The sequence below is a fragment of the Podarcis melisellensis genome (genome assembly GCF_964234715.1).
Source record: "Podarcis melisellensis genome assembly, chromosome: 8".
Lineage (NCBI taxonomy): Eukaryota > Metazoa > Chordata > Lepidosauria > Squamata > Lacertidae > Podarcis > Podarcis melisellensis.
The window spans coordinates 19,276,068-19,299,405 of record NC_138540.1 but is presented as its reverse complement, the minus strand read 5'-3'; the positions used below and the strand labels follow the sequence as shown (position 1 = coordinate 19,299,405).

Below are 23,338 nucleotides of genomic sequence, written 5' to 3'. Positions count from 1 at the left end.
TGTCATGCTGCTGCTTTATGCTTTTGACTGAAACGGGGAGGACTAAAGTTTTCTGTTCTCCTGGCACAGATGGAAGATCTGAACCTACCTGAAATCAAGCGGAAGAAGCCGGGCGAAGAGAAGGAGGACGATAAGAGGGAGTTCAAGGACCTCTTTGAGCTGGACAGTGACTCTGAAGAGGGGGAAGATGCTGTCGGCGGTCTGTCTGTCAAAGGTACAGCAGGGACTTTGAAGTTGGGGTGGGTGGGGAGAGCTGCAGTCTCCCCTTTGGCCACTAGGGGTTTGCAGATGTCTTGTTCTCTTGAAAGCGGGAGTTATAGCAGCCAGAGCACACCAGGAAAGCCCCCCACTCGCAGTTGCGAGGGAATTAGGAAAAGAGCATCCCTTTGGACATTTGCTGCCGGTGTGTTTTAGCATTTGGGAATTGCTGGCTAGTTGTGAGGATTGGTTTTGGAAGGGTTTTTTAAAAATGTTTTTTTCCCTAAATAAACACAGAAATATACAAAGGGAAAGCCAAAGGCTCTGAGCATTGGGAGATCCTGTTATTAGCCGTTTGGTGAGGCTGTTTGCACATGGCACAGTGGGTCAGTGCACCTGGCTGTTAAGCAGAAGGTTGGTAGTTCGAGCCCAACCAGGGACAGCTGTGGGCAGGTTTCCTGCATTGCAGAGGGTTGGACTAGATTTCCCTCAGTTGTGTCTTCCAACTCCATGATTCTATGATTTAGCACAAGCCTGCATGCAGATTCCAGAAGGGCGTCTCTGCTACTGCTGCTGTTTAAAAGAGCAGTCGGTTCTGCATTTCTTCCCTGGTTTGTACCTTGGTTGCTTTTGAACAGCCTTCCCCGGCCAGGTGCAACAACAACTCATTCACACTAAACTGTGGTTTATCGTGACATGTGATCCCAGCCATTGTGTCCAGACTAGAGACTGAGGTTTGTTTTGCTCCTGACTTACCTCGAAGAAGAAGCCAGGAAAAAGCTTTGGCCACAGATTTGTGGTTTCCCGGGAGGGCAAGCAAATTCCCATCCTTGGTTCAAACAATGCTAAATTAGAGATTGTGGTTTGCACCCTCCCTGCATTAGAGGGAAGGAGCACAGGGGCCAAGACCAGCATGTTCCCAGTAAACCATGGTTTTCTGTGACTTGTGGGTCAGTGAAATAATCTAGACTTCATAAGACATAACAAATGCAAGGCAAAGTCAAAATGAGCAGGTTGAAAACAAGGAAGAAAAATGACCAGCCTTCACTATTACCTCTGGTGGTGCTGAAAGCTTAAATACAGTTCAGAGATCTTTGGGGAGGGGCATCTTCTCACTAGGCTAAATGGTTTCCACTAACTAGTTCATTAATCTACTGGGTTGTCTCTAATGCTAATCCTTCTCTGAATGCACCCATTGAAGTTAATGAACGTGAGACTAACGGAGGTCCATTAATTTCACTGAATCTACTTTTGAGTAGAACTCAGCAACCCTGAAATCAGGCAACAGCCTGAAGAAGAGCCCTGTAGAATCAGGCTGGTGGTCCATCTAATCCAGCATCCTGTTATCACAGTGGCCAACCAAATGCCTGGGGAAACCGGCTGGCAGGATTCGAGCACAAGAGCTCCTGTGGTTTCCAGCAACTGGTATTCAGAAGCACTACTGCCTTTGAATGTAGAGGCAGGACATAGCCAAGTAGCCAAGAAGCATTCTTGGGCTAGAAGCGGAGGCTCTTGTGCTGGGCAAATCACCCCACAGGCTTGCTTTTGAGCTTCTCTGGGACATGTGGCCAACAGCTGGTGGGAATAAGATGCCAGACTCCATCTGTCCGTCCCACTGTGGCAGTTCTTAATGTTGTGTTTGGGAGTTCCTTGCGGTGCAAATCTGGATTTTAGTTCATGTTTTTGGCGTGGCCATGTACGGGCGAGCCCCTCTCACGACACTCGGAGGAATAAACGAGGACATTGGGCCTGTATTGATTTTAAGCTGGTTGCTTGGCAGTCTTCGCCGTCAGCATTTTTTCCAAGCCGAGTTGCGCGTGACTCTAGAAGAGGCAGGAATGCTTCTGCTGCTCTGTGTGTGTGTGTTGTGCTGGTGGCAGGGGCACTGGGTCGTAGCAGGGAACGGTGTTCGGGCACCCCTGGAGAGGCGGTTAGGCCACGCATGGCTGGGCTGCTGATGTGCCCGCCTTTAAAGCTAGCTGCCAACCCGGCGACACCATTCTCCCTGCGAGGAGAGAGGCAAGGGAAATCCTGTCAGCATGCGGCGGGCTGGCAATGCGAAATGAAGTGACACGTTTTGGAGGCTGGCGAGCCTCCCTCGGTGGAACAACAGCAGGAGCTGTCACAGCTGGAAATCTCCTCTCTCTTTCTCTCTCTGGTTCCCAAAAAGCATTGAGGCCATGTTTGTTTTCTCGGCGAAGGGCCATTGCCCAGTGGCAGGGCATCTACTGAACTTGCAGGAGGCTCCAGACTCAATGGCATCTCCAGGAGGGGTTTGGAAAGAACCCTATCCTGAAACCTTGGGAGAGCTGCTGCTGCCAGCCATGATACCTAACTAGATGGGCCAGTGGTCTGACTCTGTATAAGGCAGCTTCCTAACTTTCCCAAAGTTGCAACCTCCCTTGAATGCGGCCAATTTCTGCTTTATTTAGATGACCTTTTCAGCACAAGGTCCCTTATGAGGAAAACTGGGCCGGGGGATGAGGCTGGTGGGGGGCGGGGCCAGAGACAAAAGTGGGCAGAGGTTCGGGTGCACCCCTTTGTATTGTAGAATACAGTGGACGCTTGGGTTGCAAACGTGATCCGTGCGGGAGGCACGTTTGCAACCTGCAGTGCCGCGTCTGTGCATGCGCGAGTTGCGATTCGGCGCTTCTGCACACACACAAGTGCCGAAACCCGGAAGTAACCCGTTCTGGTACTTCCGGGTTTTCGCGCGTCCGTAACCCAAAAACACGCAACTTGAAGCGTCTGTAACCCAAGGTATGACTGTAGGTGGCTTCATGTTTTTCAGACCTCATGACCCAATTTCAGCTCAAGCATGCATTTGGGAACCCACTGCTTAATCTTTCCCCACATATTTGCATGGTGGTGGTCTCCTGTTATGACCCACCTTGGATCATGCCGCAGACCTCCTAGTGGGTTCAGGCCGACCCGTTGAAGACCAGTGCTGCAGACCACGTTTCATTCATGTTCCAAGAGTCAGAGGAACACCCAACCACAGCTTCTTAATTCCCCATCTTGTTAAAGAGGAGGAGATATGATAACCACCTTCAAATATCTTAAGGGTTGTTGTCACATGGAAGATGGAGCAAGCTTGTTGTCTGTCGCTCCAGAGCATAGGATCCGAACCAATGGATTTTAATTGCCAGAAAGGAGATTCTGACAATACATTAGATCGGACTTTCTGACGGAAAGAGATGCTCAACAGTGGAATGGACTACATCGGAAGGTGGCAGGCTCTCCTTTTGTTTTTAAAAAGAGGTTGGATGGCCGTCTGCCTGACCTTCTTTAACTGTGATTCCTGCCTTGAAGGGGGTTGGGCTAGATGGCCTCTGGGGGACCCTCCAACCCTGCAGTTCTATGATTCTGTGGCAAAGAATCTACAAAGTGTGTAGTTGGGAATACGGGGAATCGTGCAGTTGTAAAGCTGATAATGCGCAGTTTTAAAAAAAGGGCTGGGGTAGACCCATTAGGCATATGTGCAAACTTCCCAAACCATATTAAAACATCTTTTTTGGGGGGGGACAGAACCTCCTCTTCTTCATCTTCATCTCCAAGCATCTAACACTTTGCGGCATGCTTGTAAATACCTTGAAAGCACCTGTTAGATACTTAACGAAGACATATTCATATATGAATTGTTGCTATGTAGCAGATAGGGACTAAGGGCTGCCATGGAGAAATTGCCACTGATTCAGGATGTAAGGAAGGAGCACAACATACCATATTTTTTGCTCTATAAGACTCACCTTTTCCCTCCTAAAAAGTAAGGGGAAATGTTTGTGCGTCTTACGGAGCGAATGCAGGCTGCGCAGCTATCCCAGAAGCCAGAACAGCAAGAGGGATTGCTGCTTTCACTGCGCAGAGATCCCTCTTGCTGTTCTGGCTTCTGAGATTCAGAATATATTTTTTTTCCTTGTTTTCTTCCTCCAAAAACCAGGTGTGTCTTGTAGTCTGGTGCGTCTTATAGAACGAAAAATACGGTACTTTGTGTTTGTTTGGCTTCTTGTGTGTGTTTAGTTAGTGTGGGGAATTTGTGCAGCTGGGAAATCTGCTTGGTTAAAAAAAAAAGTTCTTAGATACTGAAATATGTGGACTGTGCAGAATCCCAAAGGCGGAATACAGAGGTCTTTCTTTTAAAATCATTTTTCTAGTCCTCTTGATCATATAAACCAGGGGTGAGGAGCCATGGGGCCTGAGGACTAGACGATTTACTCTTTTTTAAAAAGAAAAAAAGTGGGGTGAGTGCAGAGATGGATCAGGATTCCAAGCAAAACCTGTGAGTGTTGCATTGCTCAGCTATCGGGTAATGAGAAGCTATCGGAAGCTTGGAAAATGGGTGGGCCTGCTTTGGAAACACTATGGTATTTACATGGGATGGGGGTGGGAGTAGTTAGACCTAGGCACAAATTCTTCCCTCCCGGATTCTGTATTTCACCCTCTGAACCCTCCCACAACCTCCTTGAGTGCTTTTGCCTGGCTGGAATATGTCCTGGAGCCCTGCTAATGTCTCTGTATTGTCTGACAGTGGAATGTTTATAGCAGGCATCGGCAAACTCAGCCCTCCAGATGTTTTGGGACTACAATTCCCATCATCCCTGACCACTGGTCCTGTTAGCTAGGAATCATGGGAGTTGTAGTCCCAAAACATCTGGAGGGCCGAGTTTGCCAATGCCTGGTTTATAGTGCCATTGAAAACCCTCTGCTTTTTGCATACCTGGAAATATAGCCTCTTGTACAAAGGTAACAACCTCCTATTCCCCCCCCCCCGCCCACTTTGGCCTCTGGCACCACCCACAACTGGCCCTTGGAAAGTTGTCTGTATGGGAATGGGGCCCTCGGTCAGAAAAATTTTTCACACCCCTGTATCCAAAAAATGGGTTTTGTACAGGGAGAAGCAAGATGATGGTGATCATAATAATTTTTATACCTCACCCATCTGACTAGGTTACGCCAGCCGCTCTTGGCGGCTTCCAACAAAATATAAAGGAATAAAACAAAACATCGAACATTTAAAAGCTTCCCGAAACAGGGCAGATGGCATAATAAGGTGTTCATTGGAACTCATGACAGAAAAGCAGCCGTGAAGGATTGATTGATTGAGGCAGCAGGTTCCTAGTCCCCATGAATTCACCAGAGAGCAAGCCCCATCTCACAGCAAGCTCTTCCCTTGTTGACAGAATGCGCTTCCTATTTATGCTATAGCTGTAGTTTCTTGGCTGTGTTCAGATGAGTGGAAAATAAGCCGTTAATAGCTTGGAAATTACCAATTTTCTGTTAATTAGCAGCAGCTCACAGCCCCTCTTCCTTTTTTTTTAATTAAATATTGCAGTAGTTAAGCACTCATTAGCGTTTTATAGCAACTATAATCTCTGCGGAGTAAGTTAGTCTGGAGAGCAGCCTGGCTCCTGATAGTTAACCATTGCAAACTTAGATCTCTAATCAAGACTAAAGGGTTGTACCTAATGTTTAGACCCATCTGAATTTAATGGCCTTCACTCAACTTAGGTTCATTAATTCCAATGGGTGTACACTGAGGAGAACTTGGTTGGAGGCAACCTTACACCAGAGTGGGCCTTATCCAGTTTTTACTTCCTCCTTCTCCATTTCAATCATGAGGGGAATAAGGTCCTTTGGAGCTGTATTTTATTCTATGGATTCCCCCCCCCCCCACTGAAATATAAAGAAGTTGGACCTCCTAAATTCTCTGGCAGAAGTTATGAGTTTGTGTGGTGGTTGTATTTTTTTTAATGCACACTATAGATAGATGCTGGCTGCCTTAAGAGCCAAATACTGTCTGGTTGTGTTCTAAACTACAAAAATGCATAACATACCGTATTTTTCGCTCTATAGGACACACTTTTCCCCCCTCCAAAAATGAAGGGGAAATGTGTTTGTGTCCTATGGAGCGAATGCAGGCTTTTGCTGAAGCCTGGAGAGCGAGAGGGGTCGATGCGCACCGACCCCTCCCGCTCTCCAGGCTTCAGGAAGCTATCCGCAAGTCTTCGGAGTGCGGCGGGAGTTCCCGCTGGGCTCCCAAGGCTTGCGGACAGCAGCCTGCAGCCCGACTGACTGGCTGCCCTTCTCCCTCCTCGGGGAAAAGCCCCCAAGAGCCACACACACACTCCATGCGGCTTGTGAAAGGGAGCGCTGAGCAGAGCCTGGGATGCATACAGGCTCTGCTCAGCGCTCCTTTAAATAATTTTTTTTTCTTGAATTCCCCCCCTAAAAATTAGGTGCGCCCTATAGTCTGGTGCGCCCTATGGAGCGAAAAATACGGTAACTAGAATGTGCTTTCATTTTGATTCACAATCCATATATTTTTGTTGTCACATGTTCCAAGTTTGCAAACATGAGGACTAGTACTTTGTTTGTTTGTTTGAAACGAAAACCACCATTCCGATAAGAACTATTGGAGGGTGTTCACATATGTCTCAATAGCCACATTACTGATGCTTTGAAATTGGGAATACAGTGGTACCTCAGGTTAAGAACTTAATTCGTTCTGGAGGTCTGTTCTTAACCTGAGGTACCACTTTAGTTAATGGGGCCTCCTGCTGCCGCTGCGCCGCTGCTGCGTGATTTCTGTTCTCATCCTGAAGCAAAGTTCTTAACCTGAGGTACTATTTCTGGGTTAGCAGAGTCTGTAACCTGAAGCGTCTGTAACCCAAGGTATCACTGTATTCTTCTCTTCTCTTCTGTGTGGCTTCCCTCAGAAGAAATGGTCTATATTTTACTTTATTTTTAAGTATACTAATGACCATATACAGGAGCCACACTGCAATTATTGCTTAGATGTACTTTCCTGTTTGGGCAGGAGGGCCTCAAATCAAAGTTTGTACAAAGCGGGGCCTTCTCTGCTGTGGCCCCTTAACTTCATGACTCTGCAAGCTGCCTGACTCCTGTAAACTGTTGTTCATTAGTACAAAAGCGGGGGAATTTTGTAATTTGTAGATGGAAGAAAGAGCCAAGCAATCTACACAGACCTAACTTTCTCAGGGTTTCCTTTTTGCAAAAGAGGCCATGGCCATAAAATCACATTAGGTTTGTAGTAGATTCATCCTACTGAGTGATACATCTTTTTTATTTCTTTAATATCATGTAGTGGTTTTTTTTAAAAAACCCTCTTAAGTTGCTTTTAGAGATGCGGGTGGTGCTGTGGGTTAAATCACAGAGCCTAGGGCTTGCCGATCAGAAGGTCGGCGGTTCGAATCCCCACGACGGGGTGAGCTCCCGTTGCTCGGTCTCTGCTCCTGCCAACCTAACAGTTCGAAAGCACGTCAAAGTGCAAGTAGATAAATAGGTACTGCTCCAGTGGGAAGGTAACTGGCTTTTCCGTGCGCTGCTCTGGTTCGCCAGAAGTGGCTTAGTCATGCTGGCCACATGACCCGGAAGCTGTACGCCGGCTCCCTCGGCCAGTAAAGCGAGATGAGCGCTGCAACCCCAGAGTCGGCCACGACTGGCCCTAATGCCCAGGGGTCCCTTTACCTTTTAAGTTGCTTCAAAAAGGCTTTGTGGAGAATCACTGGGAGAGCTGGAGTAATAGTAATGTAAGCTTCCCCTAAAAAACAGGACTTCACTGCAGGAGCCATAGTCCTGTCCAGGCTATAGGTGAGGGGTGGGTGGGGCCAGGGGCAAAATGGGGCGGGGCAATGAATGCTAATTTTACCTTTGGGCACCGTAGGCCTTTTCCCTCAAACACACTTGAACCACCCCTCTCTACCCTCCATCCAGGGAAGCATTGTCGCAGTTGAAGGGCACATTTCAGGCAAAAACAGCTGAGTGGGACTTGTGAGGGGCATGGCCCGGGGGAGAGAAGGTGTGGCTTAGAGGGAGTCCCGAGGGCCAGATACAGAGGAGCGCAGGGCCGCATTTGGCTGCTATCTATCATCTATCTATCACCATGATGAATTGGACTAGTGATGCTAAGAGGAATGGATAGTGTGGGGAGCCTTGCTTCTGTCTGTGTGTGAGAGAGAGGGAGGCGGGGGAAAGAGAAAGGTCAGGGGGTTTGGACGCCTCGGGCCAGAGCCGCGTTGAATTTCCGAGAACGAGGCCCCGTGTAAGATGGCCTCCCCTCGCCTGCCAGATTTGATCAATGGCCTGTCTGCGGTCGCAGTGGGGAGAGGCGGCGGCGGACTCATTCCTCTCATTTACCGGCTGACGGAGCTCCAGGAGGGGAGGCTGGCTGCTGCGGGCGGTTATTAATGGCTTGGGGAGAGCTGGTGGATTGCCTTGTCACGAGGCAATTAAAGCCGGCGAGGAGCCGCTTCGCTGGCTGCCGCCTCTCCCCGCGCCGGGGCCCGTAATGAGCGATCTGTCCGCATTAAGCGACGGTGCGCCTCTAATGAACTTTAGCGCGTTCATTCATTTATCCAGCACGTAATCATATTACGCCAATTTAATATTGGGGGGTGGGGAGGGAGGGGGGAGGGTTGTGTGGGGCGGCCAGAGGGAACGGTCTTCCTCTCCCCCCTCCCTCCGCTCCCCGGTTTGTTACGGGAACGAATTTCCTGGTGCGTGACTGTGCATACATTACTAGCCAGCCTGATCTGTAATGAGCAACGATTGTATATGTTTGTGTGTGTGTGTGTGTGTGGTTGTGTGCCGGGTGAGGTTGGACGTGTTCCTTTTATCAGATAATTAGCCTGTCGACCCAAATGTCAGTGGGTAAGGAAGGGGGAGGAAGAGGAGGAGGGAGGAGGAAGAATAGATTATGTAATAACCATAGGTGATTATCTCAGATTTTACCTCAGGGGAGTTTTGTGCTTCTCTCTTCTCTTCTCTTTTCTCTTCCTCTCTCTCTCGCTTATAACTTGCATTTCCCTGCCTCTTGTACGTTTTTGACTAAATGAAAGATATAATTCACTAGAAGTGTGTGTGTCTATACATTTACTCTGCCTGTTTGTAAAATGCAGCCAAACTTGTTGTTTGTGGTGTGGTGTGGCTGTTTGTTCTGCTGTTGTTATTCCCACCCCACCTTTCAACTGAGGAATTCAGCTGACAGCATGGCTGAAACAGCATCACGTTGCAGTAATAATAATTAATAATAATACATAAATTAAAACACAACCTAAAACAATGAACAGAGCTCCAAAGACAAGATTAGCTTCCCTCTCTATCTGGAGGATTGTGACGGAATTTGCAGTACCTAGGAAGCTGCCTTATTCTGAGACCAACCCCTTGGTCCATCTGCCAAAGTATTGTCAACACTGACTGGCAGCAGCTTTCCAGGGTTTCAGGCAAGGGAACCTTTCTGAGCGCTGCCTGGAGATGCCAGGGATTGAACCTGGGGCCTTCTGTGTGCTATGGCCCTTCCCAAATTTCTCTTTTCCTCTCTCTGTCTCATTTTTTTGTCCACATCAGCTCTCTTGAGGTTGACTGCTATAATTTATTATGTGAACTTCATGGCTAAGTAGGGATTTGAACCCAGGTCTCTGGTCTCTCTGGTCATTCAGCTGCTGCACTGCTCCCTCCCTATAACCTTTCCAGCTGGAGAGTTAATAGACTGGTTGTCCTTCTTAGACCTACTCCACTGTGGGGATAATCTGTGTGTTTCTGTGTGTTTGTAAGGATCAGCATTTGGTTATTTTGGGGTAGGGAGCATCACCAGTTGCCTTTAAACACATATCTTCTCTAAGGTGAGTAGTGTTTACAGCTGGGATATCTCATTCGGTAGAGCATGAGACTCTTAATCTCAGGGTTGTGGATTTGAGCCCCATGTTGGGAAAAGATTCCTGCATTGCAGGGGTTGGACTAGATGATCCTCGTGGTACCTTACAACTCTACAATTCTATGATTCCTTATGCCCATTTTATGGATGAGGGAAACCAACGCATTGAGTAGCGTGATGGAGAGAATGCCATTTTAGGGCAGGGGTTGGGGGAATCTGGGGCGCTCCATATGTAGCTCGTTTCTAGCTTCTGTCGCCACTGACCTTTGGCCATGCAAGTTTGGACTGATGGGAGCTGGATGTGACCTCTGGAAGGTCACAAATTCCCCACCCCTGTTTTAATCAACCTTAATCAAAGCCAGAGCAGCCACTCTTGCAGAGAGATAGCAGGCAGCCGCCTTTTCCAGATGGTGCTCCCAGGAGCCTTTAACACGGGAATGGGGAACCTGTGCCCACCCCACCCTGATGTTGCTGAACTACAATTCCCACCATCGCTGACAGTTGGCCACACTGACTGGGACTGGTGGGCCCTGGGATTCCAGCGGCCTTTGGAGGGCCAATGTATCCCATCCATGCCTTGCTGGATCTGAGCAAATGTCAGCCTCGTGTTTTCCTACAGTGCCTGGGGCAAAGTGCCTCTGGGAAGCCCCCAAATAGGACATGAGCTGTTTTGACAGTGGAACGGACTCCATCCAGAGATTGTTAGGCTCACCTTCCTTGGAGGTTTCAAAGCAGAGATTGTATGACCATCAGTTATGGATGTTTTAATTGAGATTCCTGCATTGCAGGGGGTTGGACTAGATGACCCTTGGGGTCCCTTCCAAGATCCTGTGATTCTATGAATGCAACAGCTCTCCCTGTTCGGGAAGGGCCATAGTTCAGTGCAGCGCTGACACTGAGTGCAGACTGTACTGACCCTAGATGGACCTGGCTGTCTAAAGCAGCTCCTTATATTCTTGTGTCCTAAGGGCTCAGTGGTAGAGTATCTAACTTGCAGACTGAATGTGGACAATACTGAGCTCTATGAACCAGTGGCCTCATCAGGCAGCTTCCTGTGGTTCTGTGGTGTGCAGAGTGTCCACAGTGTGGAAGCTCAAGACCCAGTATCCTGGCCAAAATGTTTTGATGGTGCAGGATTGGGACTACTGAGCTCATGACTTGAGGCTGGGTTGGTCACTCAGATGTTCAGTGGGAATGAAATGCCGCAAGACCTCTGTGCCTGGAAGGGCTGGCAGCACCCCCACCCCACCAGTATCCACAGTCTGCCCCCCCCCTCCAACCCAGCATGGCATGAAACAGACCCTTTCCCTGCAACGGCTGCAAGCACTCCTGAGGGTGGGGTGGGGAGGGTTAAGGGCGGGGAAGCGTGGAAAAATTTCCCATCTTCTCCCCTCCCCTCCCGCCGCACCTCCAGTAATAGCTTCATCGTTAAAGTGATTAATGCTGCCTTTAGAGCGCTCGCTTCCCAACCAAATTGTATTAAAAGTCAGGCTAATATCTCCGGTTCTTGCTAGCAGGGATTCCGGTGGGGGAAAACGAGGTGGGGGGGCTAGATGATGTGAACAGGATGCTCTTAACTCCGTAGTGTCTGGGGGCATTGCTGTTCTTTCCTCTGCTGGGGGGTTGGTGTGTCTTGGGAAGCAGTCAGTCAGTGGGAAAAAGGAGTGGGAGGCACAGGATTCCACAGTGGGTGGTAATTCTTCCAACCTGCCCCCTCCCCGGGCTCGTCCAGAAAGGGAAGCCAAATGCTCTCAATCTGTCGTCATCATCTCCTGCAAGGAGGAGAGAGGAGTGGGGTAGGTATTCAGTCCTGCAGGCCAAGGTTCAAATTCCTTCTCTGTCGTGAGGCTCCCTGGGTGGCCTTAGGAGATAGACCCTCTTGCGGCCTTTCGGGCAAAAAGGGAGATGAGAAAAATTAATAAAGCACTTTGTATGTTTGAAAAGCTGGTGGCTGGTTGGTTTGTAGAGAGGCACCCGTGTCCATAATGGGGCTTTAGACGCAAGAGTCTCTGCCCAAAAGAGCTTACAGTCTGAACTTCGGTGGGGGAGAAAGAGTGGCATCAGATTAGACCCAGTAAAATTATGTTGGGTTATGTTGTTTATTTCACAAGATTTAGATGTGGTTTACAGAAAGAATAAAACAATAAAATTTTCTGTAAAAATAATAATTTAAAAACATCAGTAAGTTAAATCCTGAGCAAAATGCATGTCAACATTTTATGTTTCTGGGTAGGCTTGCCTAAACAAAAATGTCTTTCGCAGGCATTGAAAGGGACAGGGTGAAGGAACCTGCCTGGTGTCAGTAGGCAGGGAGTTCCAAAGTGTGTTTGCTGCCATGTTCATCAACTTCAGTGGGTCTACCCTAAGTAAGAACTAGCATTGGATAGAACCCAAGATCAAGAAGGCACAATAGCAAGCAAATTCATTTGATTAAAGCTGGATTTCACAGCATGTCATTGCTTTATTGAATTTGTCACCCCTAAGATGTAGCAATGGGGCCAAGTAAAAAAGGATTAGACAGATTCGCTGAGAGAGCTGGGTCTATTGGTTGGCCATTAGCTGTGATGGACAGGAACCTTCCTGTTCAGAAGAGCTGATAAAGTTACAAGCTTGCTAGATCAGGGGAATGCTGTGGATTTAGTGTATCTTGATTTCAGTAAGGCTTTGACAGTCCCTCATATTCTTGCAGAGAAGCTGGTAAAATGTTGGCTGGATGAAGTAATTGTTAGGTGGATTTGTAGGTGGTTGAACTGATGGAATCCAAAGAGTGCTTACAAATGGTTCTTCATCAGCCTGGGAAAAAGTGAAAAGTGGGGTGCTGCAGGGTTCTGCCCTGGGCCCGTTGTTTTTCAACATCTTCATAAATTATTTGGATGAAGGTACTGAGGGGATGTTAATAAATTTTGCAGATGACACCAAACTGGGAGGGGTAGCCAGTGCTGCGGAAGACAGAATTGGGATCCAGAATGACCTAAACAGATTGGAGAACAGGGCCAAAATTAACAAAATGAATTTTAGTAGGGACAAATGTAAGGTTCTACACTTAGGTAGGAAGAATCAGCTGTACAACTATAAGATGGAGGACACCTGGCTTGCCAGCAGTACATGTGGAAAATATCTAGGAGTCTTAGTAGACCACAAGCTTAACATGAGTCAACAGTGTGATGCAGCAGCAAAAGAGGCTAATCCTATTCTAGGCTGCATCAACAGACATCTAGTGTCGCAATCAAGGGAAGTAATTGTCTTGTTCTGTTCTGCTTTGGTCAGACCACACCTGAAGTACTGTGTCCACTTCTGGGCACTACAGTTTAAGAAGGATATTGATGAGCTGGAACGTTTTGCAGAGGAGGGTGGCCAAGATGATAAAAAGTCTGGAAACCAAGCCTTATGAGGACTGGTTGAAGGAGTTGGGTATGTTTAGCCTGGAAAAGAAAAGAAAAACCAGTGGCTTCAAGTTACAAGAAAGGGGATTCCCGACCAAACATCGGGAAGCACTTTCTGACAGTAAGAGCTGTTCAGCAGTGGAATGGTCTCCCTTGGGAGGCTGTGGACTCTTCTTCCTGCCCTGTGGAATGCCCTCCCACCAGATGTCAAAGAGAAAAATAACTACCAAACTTTTAGAAGACACATGAAGGCAGCCCTGTTTAGGGAAGCTTTTAATGTGTAATAGGTTATTGTATTTTAGTGTTTTGTTGGAAGCCACCCAGAGTGGTATAAGTTAATAATAATAATAATAATAATATAATAATAATAATAATAAATTATTATTCTCCCTTGGAGATTTTTAAGCAGATGTTGGATGGCCACCTGTCATGTATGCTTTAGCTGAGAGTCTTGCATTGCAGGGGGGTTGCACCTGATGACCCTTGGGGTCCCTTCCAATTCTATGATTATACCTCCGAATACTAGTTGCTGGGGCTGCGGAGGAGAGGGCTGCTGCCTTCCTGCTCTGCTTGTGAGCTTCCCTGAGACATTTGGTTGACTACTGTGGAAGGTCACCTGTTCGCCTGGTTCAAGAGGGCTGTTATGTTCAGCTTGGGAGAGGGGTGTCTGTGAAAATGAAGATTTCATGGGTGGGGAAGAGTTTTGAGGAGAGATTTGAATGAAGAGAGAGATGTGGAAAGACCCGCGCAGATGTTCTGGTTGGGGAGAGTTGCAAAGAAAAAAATGAGCATGGCAGATCCACCCAGCTGCTCTCCTGTGATTAAGCTTCTCCCCCTTTCTTTCTAGAAAATGGTTTTAAAAGTAAGTTACATAAGCCTGCCTATGTGCCCCCCCCCCCGGCACCACGCACAGCTCCCTGGCTGCAAAGGTAATGGGAAATAATCAAGGTGCTGGCTCTTGCAATTGCCGGTCGCAGCTGAGCTCTGTTCGGGAGCCCGGTTTGGGCAGGCTTCCATCGCCAGGCAGCCGCTGCAGCTGATAACCCCTTTCCCCCCGCCAGCGGCGTGTGATGGATTGGGCTGGGGAGGGGGATGGCAGAAGAGCCACTTTTTTCTGTTTCTCCTGCGCTTGCAGAGATAGGCTGCTCAGGTGCTTGTCAGGATTATCTCCCGCAGAAGGCAACCCTGCCATCCATCTTCTGCTTGGTCCCCTGGGGGGTGGAGAGAGCTGAGCAGTCAGGGAAAAGGCAGCAAGGAAATCTTTTGAGCCAAAGTGAATTTGGGGAGAGGGTGGGTTGGTTTTTTCAAGTCCGTGTAAACCCAGGGGCTAATTCAGGCCCCCAAACATCTCTCTCTGCTCCTGGGAACTTTTCCTAGGCTGCCCCAACCCAGGTGATGGTGCAACATTTGGTGTTCTGCTCAAGTGGGACCTAGCAGAACTCAGCTGTGGTTGCCAGCACCTTCATAAGGGCTTCAGGGGTCTGTGTGTGTGGCCTGTTGGATAGGGGGCATGGCATGGCTGGAGTGCTGTTCCAATAGGGGGCATTTTCCCGCATAAGCAAGGGGTGCAACATTTGGGGCTTTTTCAGAGTTGACATGATAGAATCATGCATGGTGTGCAGAAAGGAAACTGAGAAATGCTTTTGTGCTCCCACAAGAGTCAACAATGGCCACCTTTAAAAGAGGGTTAGACAGATTTGTGGATGGTAAGGCTGTCAGTGGCTACTAGCCAAGATGGTGGTGTTCTTTCCTCCAGTGTCGGAGGCAATAGGCCTCAGTGCCAGTTGATTGAGTCGTAAGTGGCGAGTGTTGCTCATGTGCTCAGGTTCTGTTAGCAAGCTTCCCACTGAGGCATCTGGTTGGCCCCTGTGAGAACCAGATCCTGGACCAGATCTGGGCCCCTGGCCTGATCCCCCAAGGCTCTCCTTGTATTTGTATATTGAAGACTGCTTTGCTATGATGTAACGCAAAATTTGGTTGCAAGCCATCGTGTCAAGGAATATATAGATTCTTCCCCCCCCCACCTTGTCAAAGCGAGCAACATGTTGGGTTCTGACTTGTTCTGCTACCTTTGTGTCTGACATCTGAGACTATGCAGTTTCCCGTGTTGCAAAAGTATCTTAAATGTTTTGATACCCTTTCTGTAAAAAATTTTTTTCTTTCGGTCTCCTTGCTGCAGGGAAATCAAAGGCCAAGAAGGACAGTTTAGATGACACTTCATTTGGCAGCAGTGAGGAAGAGGATGACAGCGATGAAGGAGAGTACAAAGTGGAGGACGATGAAGATGACGATGACGAGAGCTCCAGTGATTCAGATGGTAAGAGAGGGCTGCCACGGCTTCCTTTGGAGGAATGACGTTGGGCATATTGGTGAGGCGAGATGTAGGCTTTTGCTCCTGTGCTCCTGACCTCTAGTATGGGATCTGAAGGAATATGCCTTTTACCTGTTACGTTTTTTGGAAATGGGTTTGCTTGCTACGCAGCTTGCATTTTGCCAGGTGTGTGTGTGCATTTGTGTGTGTGACACACACACATTTCCTGGTTGTCATATCTCTGCACACCTCGTACTGTCTTGTTGGTGATCCCTTTAAGAGGAGCAGCTGGTGCCCATGGAGGAAGGTGCTGGGTTGGATCCAGCCACTTACCCGCTACACTGGTGTGTGTATGTGTGTGTGTGTGTGTGCGCGCGCGCACGCATACCAATTCCATCGTTTTGGCCTGAAAAGATAAGCAGTGGAGGTCCTTGAAGCAGGGCCCAGGGTGGTGACAAGCAGTGTTTTTGCCTTGGGTGACGATCCACGCAAACAAGAGAAGTCTCCGCCAGGAGAAGGACGTTGCTTGTCAAGAGTGCCACCGGCTCTGGCTGTCCTTTCCCATTATCTCCAAGTGCGCTGCTGCCTTCCCCTTCTCTCTGAGGGGTGAGGTTTAAAGGATGCAAAGCCCTTTTGGGGTGGCGATGATGGTGCGGGGATGTCCACCTCTCCTCCCCCCTTCCTTAACAAGATTTCTCTCCTGGCTTTGAGGTGAAAATGAGAGGAGAGAGCTGTGCCCAGCCCCACTGACTGATTCACTGTGACAGATGGCAGAGGGTTGGCACACGGACCTTGGTGCCGTTGCCCAGAATAGATGAACAGCAGAGATGGGAGCGAACATTGGCTGGGAACGCTTGGCAGTCTCCTTGCCGGCTCTTGGAGCTATTTCTATCTGGGGCTGCCAGAGCCTGGCAAAGGAAACGGCTCCCACAGCTGCCTCTCTCTCTCAGTGCTTGTTTCGGGGCGGATGTTACCAGTTGGCCCCTCCCTTGAGATGTGCAGTGACATTTGTTTTGGGGGGGGGAGGGAAAAAAACACCCTTCCAGATCTGCTATACTGTAATAAGCATTTTAGCGCAGGGGCGTATGCGCCCATGTTTCTGCGGGGGCCAGCACATGAGAGCATGTGCTTTGCACGCAGAAGGTCCCCAGGTTCAATCCACAGCATCTTCAGTAAGGGCTGAGAAATGTCCCTTACTGTCAGCACTATGGTGGTGGGTCTCCCAAGGATATCAGACCTTGGCATATAATTTTAAAGCATTATTTACCTGTTCTTCACCCCAAAGTCCCAGGGACAGTTGCAGCCATTAAAATTTTTAAGCTTGATTTTTTCAATACCAGTGATCATCTCAAGCTTTGAAATGCAACTTGCGTGACCTGCTTGGGCAGAGGAGCTTTGGGGTACTGGCCTTGTACTGTCCATAGGGATAGGGATCTTGCTGCCCTCTAGAAGATATTGGAGCACCAATTCCCATCAGCCAGCATGGCCTATTGTCAGGGATGATAGGAGTTGTAGTCTCACGACATGTGGAGGGCCTTGCATTTCTTGTGTCTATCTTAATGTACGATGTTGCCTAGGAGTTGCAGCCAACCGAATTCTACTCAGAGTAAACCTACGGACCCAGATTCAACTAAGCAGTTGCACTAGTGGGAGCTGGTAGAACAAGTTATGCAAGCACAACAGGCCCCCACCCCGCTATGGGAAGGGTCAGTAGAAAACCCAGAAGAGCCCCATGTGGGGAGGAAAAGAAAGACTGTTTGGTCTGGCATGCAGAAATGCTTGTGCCAAGGGATTCCTTTCATTGAAATAAATGGACCGATGCTAGCCATGGCCATGAATTTCAATGGGTCTGCTCTGAGTAGGATGAGCACTGCATACAACCCCAGGACTGTTCTCTCTCCCCTGAGGATGGCTGGGGCTGAGATTTCAGGAAAAAAGCCTGCCCCATGTTTTAAACTCAAGAGTCCCACTTAGAAAGAGCAGTGCAGAGCGGTGGGAGGGGGGCAACAACTTTTTGCACCATCCTTCCCAAAACGCCTTGTTTTTTGATTCCAAATTGCAATTAGAGGAGCACAGAAGCGCTTGTTCACCCTCCCTTCCATCCCTGCTATCTGGAAGATGCAGCGGTGGCGATAAATTAATTAATGCTTGTGATTAATTAGCAATGAGCCGCTTCTGCCTGCCTCTTTCTCCCTCTCCCCTCCTCTTCCTTCCTGATAAGGCAGGATTTACACCTCTCTCTCTCTCCCTTCCACAGGGGGAGGCAAAGGGGCCGGCCGCAAGGGCGTTGGGAAACAGCTGTCACGGGCGGAGCTGAAGCAGCTGGCACAGGGACCCGAAGACATGGTGGAAGACTTGGACTTCTCTGATGCTGACTGACAGCTGCGCCAGCAGACAACTGGGATGGGTATTGTGAGGGGCAAGGGGAATGGATCTGGAGGTGTTGCGTTTGTGGTAGGGTAACCCACGTGCCCCTTTAAAGCAGGGGCAGGAAGTTGCTCTGCTGAGGCCGCCTCCCCTGTCCCCCAAGGCACCACTTGAAACGTGAAAATCTTGTGCAGCAGAGTTTATACGTTTTGGAGAGAAACAGTAAAATTTGTGACTTTGCCAGCAGCAGTAAAGTGGCTCAGGCAAGGAGATAAAAAGGCCCTTGTTAAAACCTGCCACTTTATAAATAACATGGGGAGGGCGGATCTGCCACCTCCAAATCCCCATTTTGTTGGAAGGAAGCCAGCCCCAAGCCCACCAGCACGGCCAGAGCTTGTGTTGTCCATTATTAGCCAGCCACCGCTTCCAGTGGGGAAGCTCCAGCAATTAACTGGTGGCAGGTATCTCCTAATATTACCTTACCTATTCCACACGGCTTCTAGGGGTGCAGAGAAGTCTTTCTTTGCCAGCCAGTGCCCTCTGCCATTTAAAACCCTGGTACAGCTATGCTAAAGCAGATTCTAGGAAAGAGAAGGGCTAATAGTTGGGTGCTTGTGGTCTCTCTTCATAGTGGGCAGAAGAGACTCTGCACTGAGAACTGTATTCGCTAGATTCACCTCTGCTTACCCCCGACTCAACTCTGTGTATTATTTTTTGTACTTTTGCAAGACTCTTAAGGACACAGCCGGCCCACGGAGCAACCAATTTATAAATTAAGTGATTTCTTTTTTATTATTATTTAAATCGATTTGCTGGAAAGCGTTGGCCTGGATGTGATGGATAACGACCATTTACAATATATAAAGAAGCGAAGGTACCATTGAGCGATCTGTTTGATTCCCCACCCCCACCCCAAACAAAAGTAAAAAAAAAATGAGTAAGGGAAAAAAGGTTGAGCGTGCAGGTGTTTTCAAAACAGAAGGGTAAGGAGAGAGAAAAGCAGACAAGCATCGATCACATGATTGTTTTCCATCACTGTACAAATTTCGAGGTGGGGAGGGGGGGCAAGGTAGAGGGCCCTGCCCCGATGGGCTCACTCAGGTACCTGTTACCTGGTCATGGGGTGGGGGACCAGGTAAAAATGTGCAACTCCATATCCTCTGCAACAAGCCTCTTCCCCCCCCTCCCCCACAAAATACACACACACTCCCCCCACACAAACAAAGTAAAAATGGGACACACATCTTCTGTACACACGCAGTTTAAGGTGTGGGGGGTAAACTCTGCCTCCCAGCCTCTTCCACGCTCATCTCCCCTTCTGCCCCCCCCCCCACAAGGCTATTATTATTATTCTGCAAAACAAGTCTGTGCAGTGCCCAGCAAGGAGGGAATCTTTCACAGTCAATCTGCAATGTTTAAGCAGCATGAAAATGCAGTTTTAAAAAAAGAGAAAAGCACACAAAAAACCTGTACCCCACAGAGCTAGCTGTGCCGTACCATCCAAACTGAAGTAAACATGGACCGGAACTTGGGCGTTGGGTCAGTTGTCTGTCTTTGGTATTGTTTCAAAGTTGTTTTTTGAGCGATGCATAGACACCCTGAAAGAGGAACGGAACAGGTTCCAGCGAGGGACACATTTCAGAAGTGGGGAAGGAAGAGTGTTTCCTCCTGGCGGGAGGCTGCGGTTAGGGGAAGGGAAGAAGGGGGTGCTGAGGGTCTCTTCCCCAAAGTTGCATTTTTTGTAAAGGCAACAAAGAAAAAAGCCCAAACAACGTTCCTTTTCTCCAAAAGAAAAGAAAGAAAAAGTCACGGTGTCCCTTTTCAAATTGCTTCCAATAAATCTTTGGATTACGCCGACCCCTGCCCCTTAAAACCCCAACGCTGAATGCATTATTATTCTCTTGGTTCCTCGGCTGGCTGGTTCCAGTGCTGGAAGGCCCAGCAGCCCAAGCCAGGGACCCTTGCGAGGCTGGCTGACTGCCTGGGGCTGTGCAGTTTACGAGGGCGGCTTCGACGTGTCGCTGAGGCCGGCCAGCAAAGGGTTCCCGTTTTCCTGCTTTGGCGAGATGCGGCTGGCGGGGAGGAGAGCGTTGCCGTACGGGGAGGAGGTCACGCTTCCTGTCGACGAGGGGCGGAGGTCAGCGGGAGGCAAGTCACGGTCTGCGGGTCGCAAGCCCGGGGGCTGGAGCGGGAAAGCCATGGGGAAGCTAGCCATGTACAGCACCCGGCCGACTCTCTTGGCTACCTGTGGAGGGAAAGTGCAAAAGGAAGAGGGGAGATTAATGGGTGGGTTGAGAAGAGAGCTTCTGGGGTCAAGCAACGAATGCCTGGTGCTGCTGATTCCTCAGCAGAATCTGTACAGGTCAGGGAGGCAGCTATGGAGCCTGGGGGACCCTAGCAGGGGGCTGTTTTGACAAAACAAATTCTGGAAAAGGCAACGTGCACAAAGTAGGCAAATTAAAACCATGTGCATACAAGCTGAGTAATTCCACACGCACACATTGTGGATAGTCTTGGTGAAAGTCATAAATAAAGGGAAGTGGTTGGTGAGAGGGGATCTCCACAGGACAATCATATAATCAGAGACTGGACACATGCTTTAAAAGTCTATCTACTAGCACCTTGATTTAACGGGGCAGGAGAGGACAGATAGTCATGCTAAATTTCACATAATCCCAAATTGCACATGTGTACATGATTGCAGAACACATGCTGGGGGAGAGGGGTCATTATGCTCCTGATATACTTATCATCACAGCACTCCATGAAGACCCAATTGCAGATAGAGCAAGTGAGCCCTCTTGTCTCCCTAGAAACCAGTTCTCAGAATTCTATCCCACGCGCCCAACATGTTCCTTGTCACCCTCTGGTGAAACAGCACCCAGGACAGAGATACCTGCTGACATTTGGGGCAGAGTCACCTGAAATGTGACCAGGCTATTTCTTATTTCAGACACACGGGGATAATAATGGCTGGGTGTGGAGGGATGTTCCACAGGGAAGCTGCAGACTGCGTTGGGGGGACCACTGCTGTGTCTGGGCTTCACATTCTTCCTCCACGCACACTTCAAAAACATCGTAAGTCTGGATCAGGCCAGTGGCCCATCCAGTCCAGCATCCTGTTCTCACATCACAGTGGCCAACCAGATGCTACAATAGGAAACCTGCAAGCAGGACCAGCGCACAAAAACATGCTCCCCTCCTACTCAGAAGCATTACTGCCTCCAACTGTGGATGAACCTTTTGGTGGTCACACACACATGCACCCGAAGCCCTGAGCAATCTTGCAATCTCTCTGCCGGCCCCCCAGCGACACCACCCTTGGGAAGCGGACCATGGTGCAATAAATACATTTTGCCGAGGCAGGCTTCCCCCCGCCTCAACCACCACTGGCCATATACATTTGTTATATTATGTTAAAACAATAAGGGCAACTTTATTACTTTCCCTGCAGCCCTTACTGTTTACGAGGGGTCTAATAAAAAGGTTCTCTGGGCAATTGTTCCCTGTGGATCAATTCTGCAGGAAATAAAACTGATTCAAGGAGGAAAAAGAAGCAGTGGCGGTGGCAGCAAGAAATTCAGGAGCACCAATCCGACTTCGATTACACACGCAGGTTTTGGAGTGTTTGCAGGAGAGATACGGAAGTAAAATAACTGGCAGTAGCCTTAAAATTGGGCTTGGAGTGATACAGCCATCCCTTGCCCAAGTTTTGCTAACTGAATAATACTCTGGTTGTTTTGGGTTAAATATGAACCTCTGTTTTTTATTGAAGCTTTAACAAAAACCAGCTGTGTAGGTGCGAGAGCAGGCGGGGGGCTTTTGGCTCAGGATCGAAGGTGATTAATATAAGCCCACATCCCTGGGGCAGACGGGAGGATAGGGGGAGAGACTCGGCAGCTGGGGAGAGGGCAGGGGGCTACCATTAAATTGTTGACTGTGCAAATGAAGGCTGTGATGGGGAAAAGCGAGCAGCCTTTATGGAGGAAGAAGAAACCAAGGACCAGTATGTGCGTGCAAATGATGTTAATCCTGCAGGTTTTGGTGGTGGGTGATGGAAAAATTTGGGGGATGGGAAGAAAGAGATAGTGCTCAAAAGCTAGCAAAACACCTAGACCTCTGACTCCTATTTGAACTCTTTCCTATGCCCTGTTTCCAGAACGCACTGAGAAAAGGTGTGTGGCGGTGGTGGGGGAGGTGTACTTAGAAAAGCACCTTCTACTGCACTTAGCGGGGAACCAGTGGCCCCCTCCAAGTGCTGTTGGACTCCCGTCAGGCCCCAAGCTATGTGACCAGTGATGAGGGATGATGGGAGTTGGGAATCTGGAGGGCAAAAGGTTCCCCAGCCTTGTTCTACCAAAACAACTTATCGACCGGTATGTGAGCGTGCAAGCTTTTGGGTTACAGTAGAAGGCAAAGGAAATGTATGAAGCTGCTATTGCAGGCGAGTCCAGAGCCCCATCAGCACAGGCCTGACCTACAGATGCTGTAGAATGAAGTGGCAGAGTGGGACCCCGTCGGGATGCCATCCTCCTATAAAACCTTCTCATGGGATGTGCTCATTACCATGATCCTCCCTGCTAGTTTCCTCCTTCCAGGGAGATGTTGCCAACTCCCCTATGAGGAAGGCTTACAGCATTTGGAACTCCTTAAAGGTAAAGGGACCCCTGACCATTAAGTCCAGTCACGGACAACTCTGGGATTGCGGTGCTCATCTTGTTTTACTGGCCGAGGGAGCCGGTGTACAGCTTCCAGGTCATGTGGCCAGCATGACTAAGCCGCTTCTGGCGAACCAGAGCAGCACACGGGAACACCATTTACCTTCCTGCCGGAGTGGTACCTATTTATCTACTTGCACTTTGACGTGTTTTTGAATTGCTAGGTTAGCAGGAGCAGGGACCGGACAATGGGAGCTCACCCTGTCGTGGGGAATCGAACCGCCAACCTTCTGATCGGCAAGCCCTAGGCTCTGTGGTTTAACCCACAGCGCCACCCACGTCCCTTGGAACTTCTTAGGTTTGGAGAAATAGTGATGGCCACCAACTTGGATGGCTTTAAAAAAGGATTAGATAAAGGCTCCCAATGGCTACTAGCCACAGTGGCTGTGCTCTGCCAGTCAGAAGCAGTGTGCTTCTGAATACCAGTTGCTGGAAACCACAGGAGATGGGGAGCTGCTCTTGTGCTCAGGTGCTGATGGCCGATTCCCCATTAGGGGATCTGGTTGGCCACTGTTAGAACAGGATGCTGGACTAGATGGGCCACACTTCTTATGCCTCTGTGTGTAAAGAGGAGAGCATTCAAAAGTGTGATTCCCCCACCCTCACTTCCACCTGCCCTGAGTTCTGTTCATCCACTCACACACACAAATGTCTGGTTGGAATAGGCCACTTGAGCCCTTAGACCCCA

The 23,338-nt window shown here is 48.9% G+C and overlaps 2 protein-coding genes across 14 annotated transcripts in view; one reads left to right on the top strand and one right to left on the bottom strand.

Moving 5' to 3' along the window:
• NOC2L (NOC2 like nucleolar associated transcriptional repressor) overlaps positions 1-19,463 on the top strand; it is a 78,474-nt gene extending 59,011 nt beyond the window's left edge. For all 3 annotated transcript variants that reach the window (XM_081923567.1, XM_081923565.1, XM_081923566.1), the window contains exons 17-19: positions 70-214; positions 15,434-15,571; positions 17,823-19,463. In XM_081923567.1, the coding sequence (XP_081779693.1) occupies positions 70-214; positions 15,434-15,571; positions 17,823-17,944 (405 nt within the window). In that variant the 3' untranslated portion in view covers positions 17,945-19,463. The remainder of the gene's footprint in view (positions 1-69; positions 215-15,433; positions 15,572-17,822) is intronic.
• Positions 18,698-23,338, bottom strand: part of SAMD11 (sterile alpha motif domain containing 11) — a 326,185-nt gene continuing 321,544 nt past the window's right edge. For all 11 annotated transcript variants that reach the window (XM_081923525.1, XM_081923528.1, XM_081923522.1 and 8 more), the window contains one exon: positions 18,698-20,177. In XM_081923525.1, the coding sequence (XP_081779651.1) occupies positions 19,929-20,177 (249 nt within the window). In that variant the 3' untranslated portion in view covers positions 18,698-19,928. The remainder of the gene's footprint in view (positions 20,178-23,338) is intronic.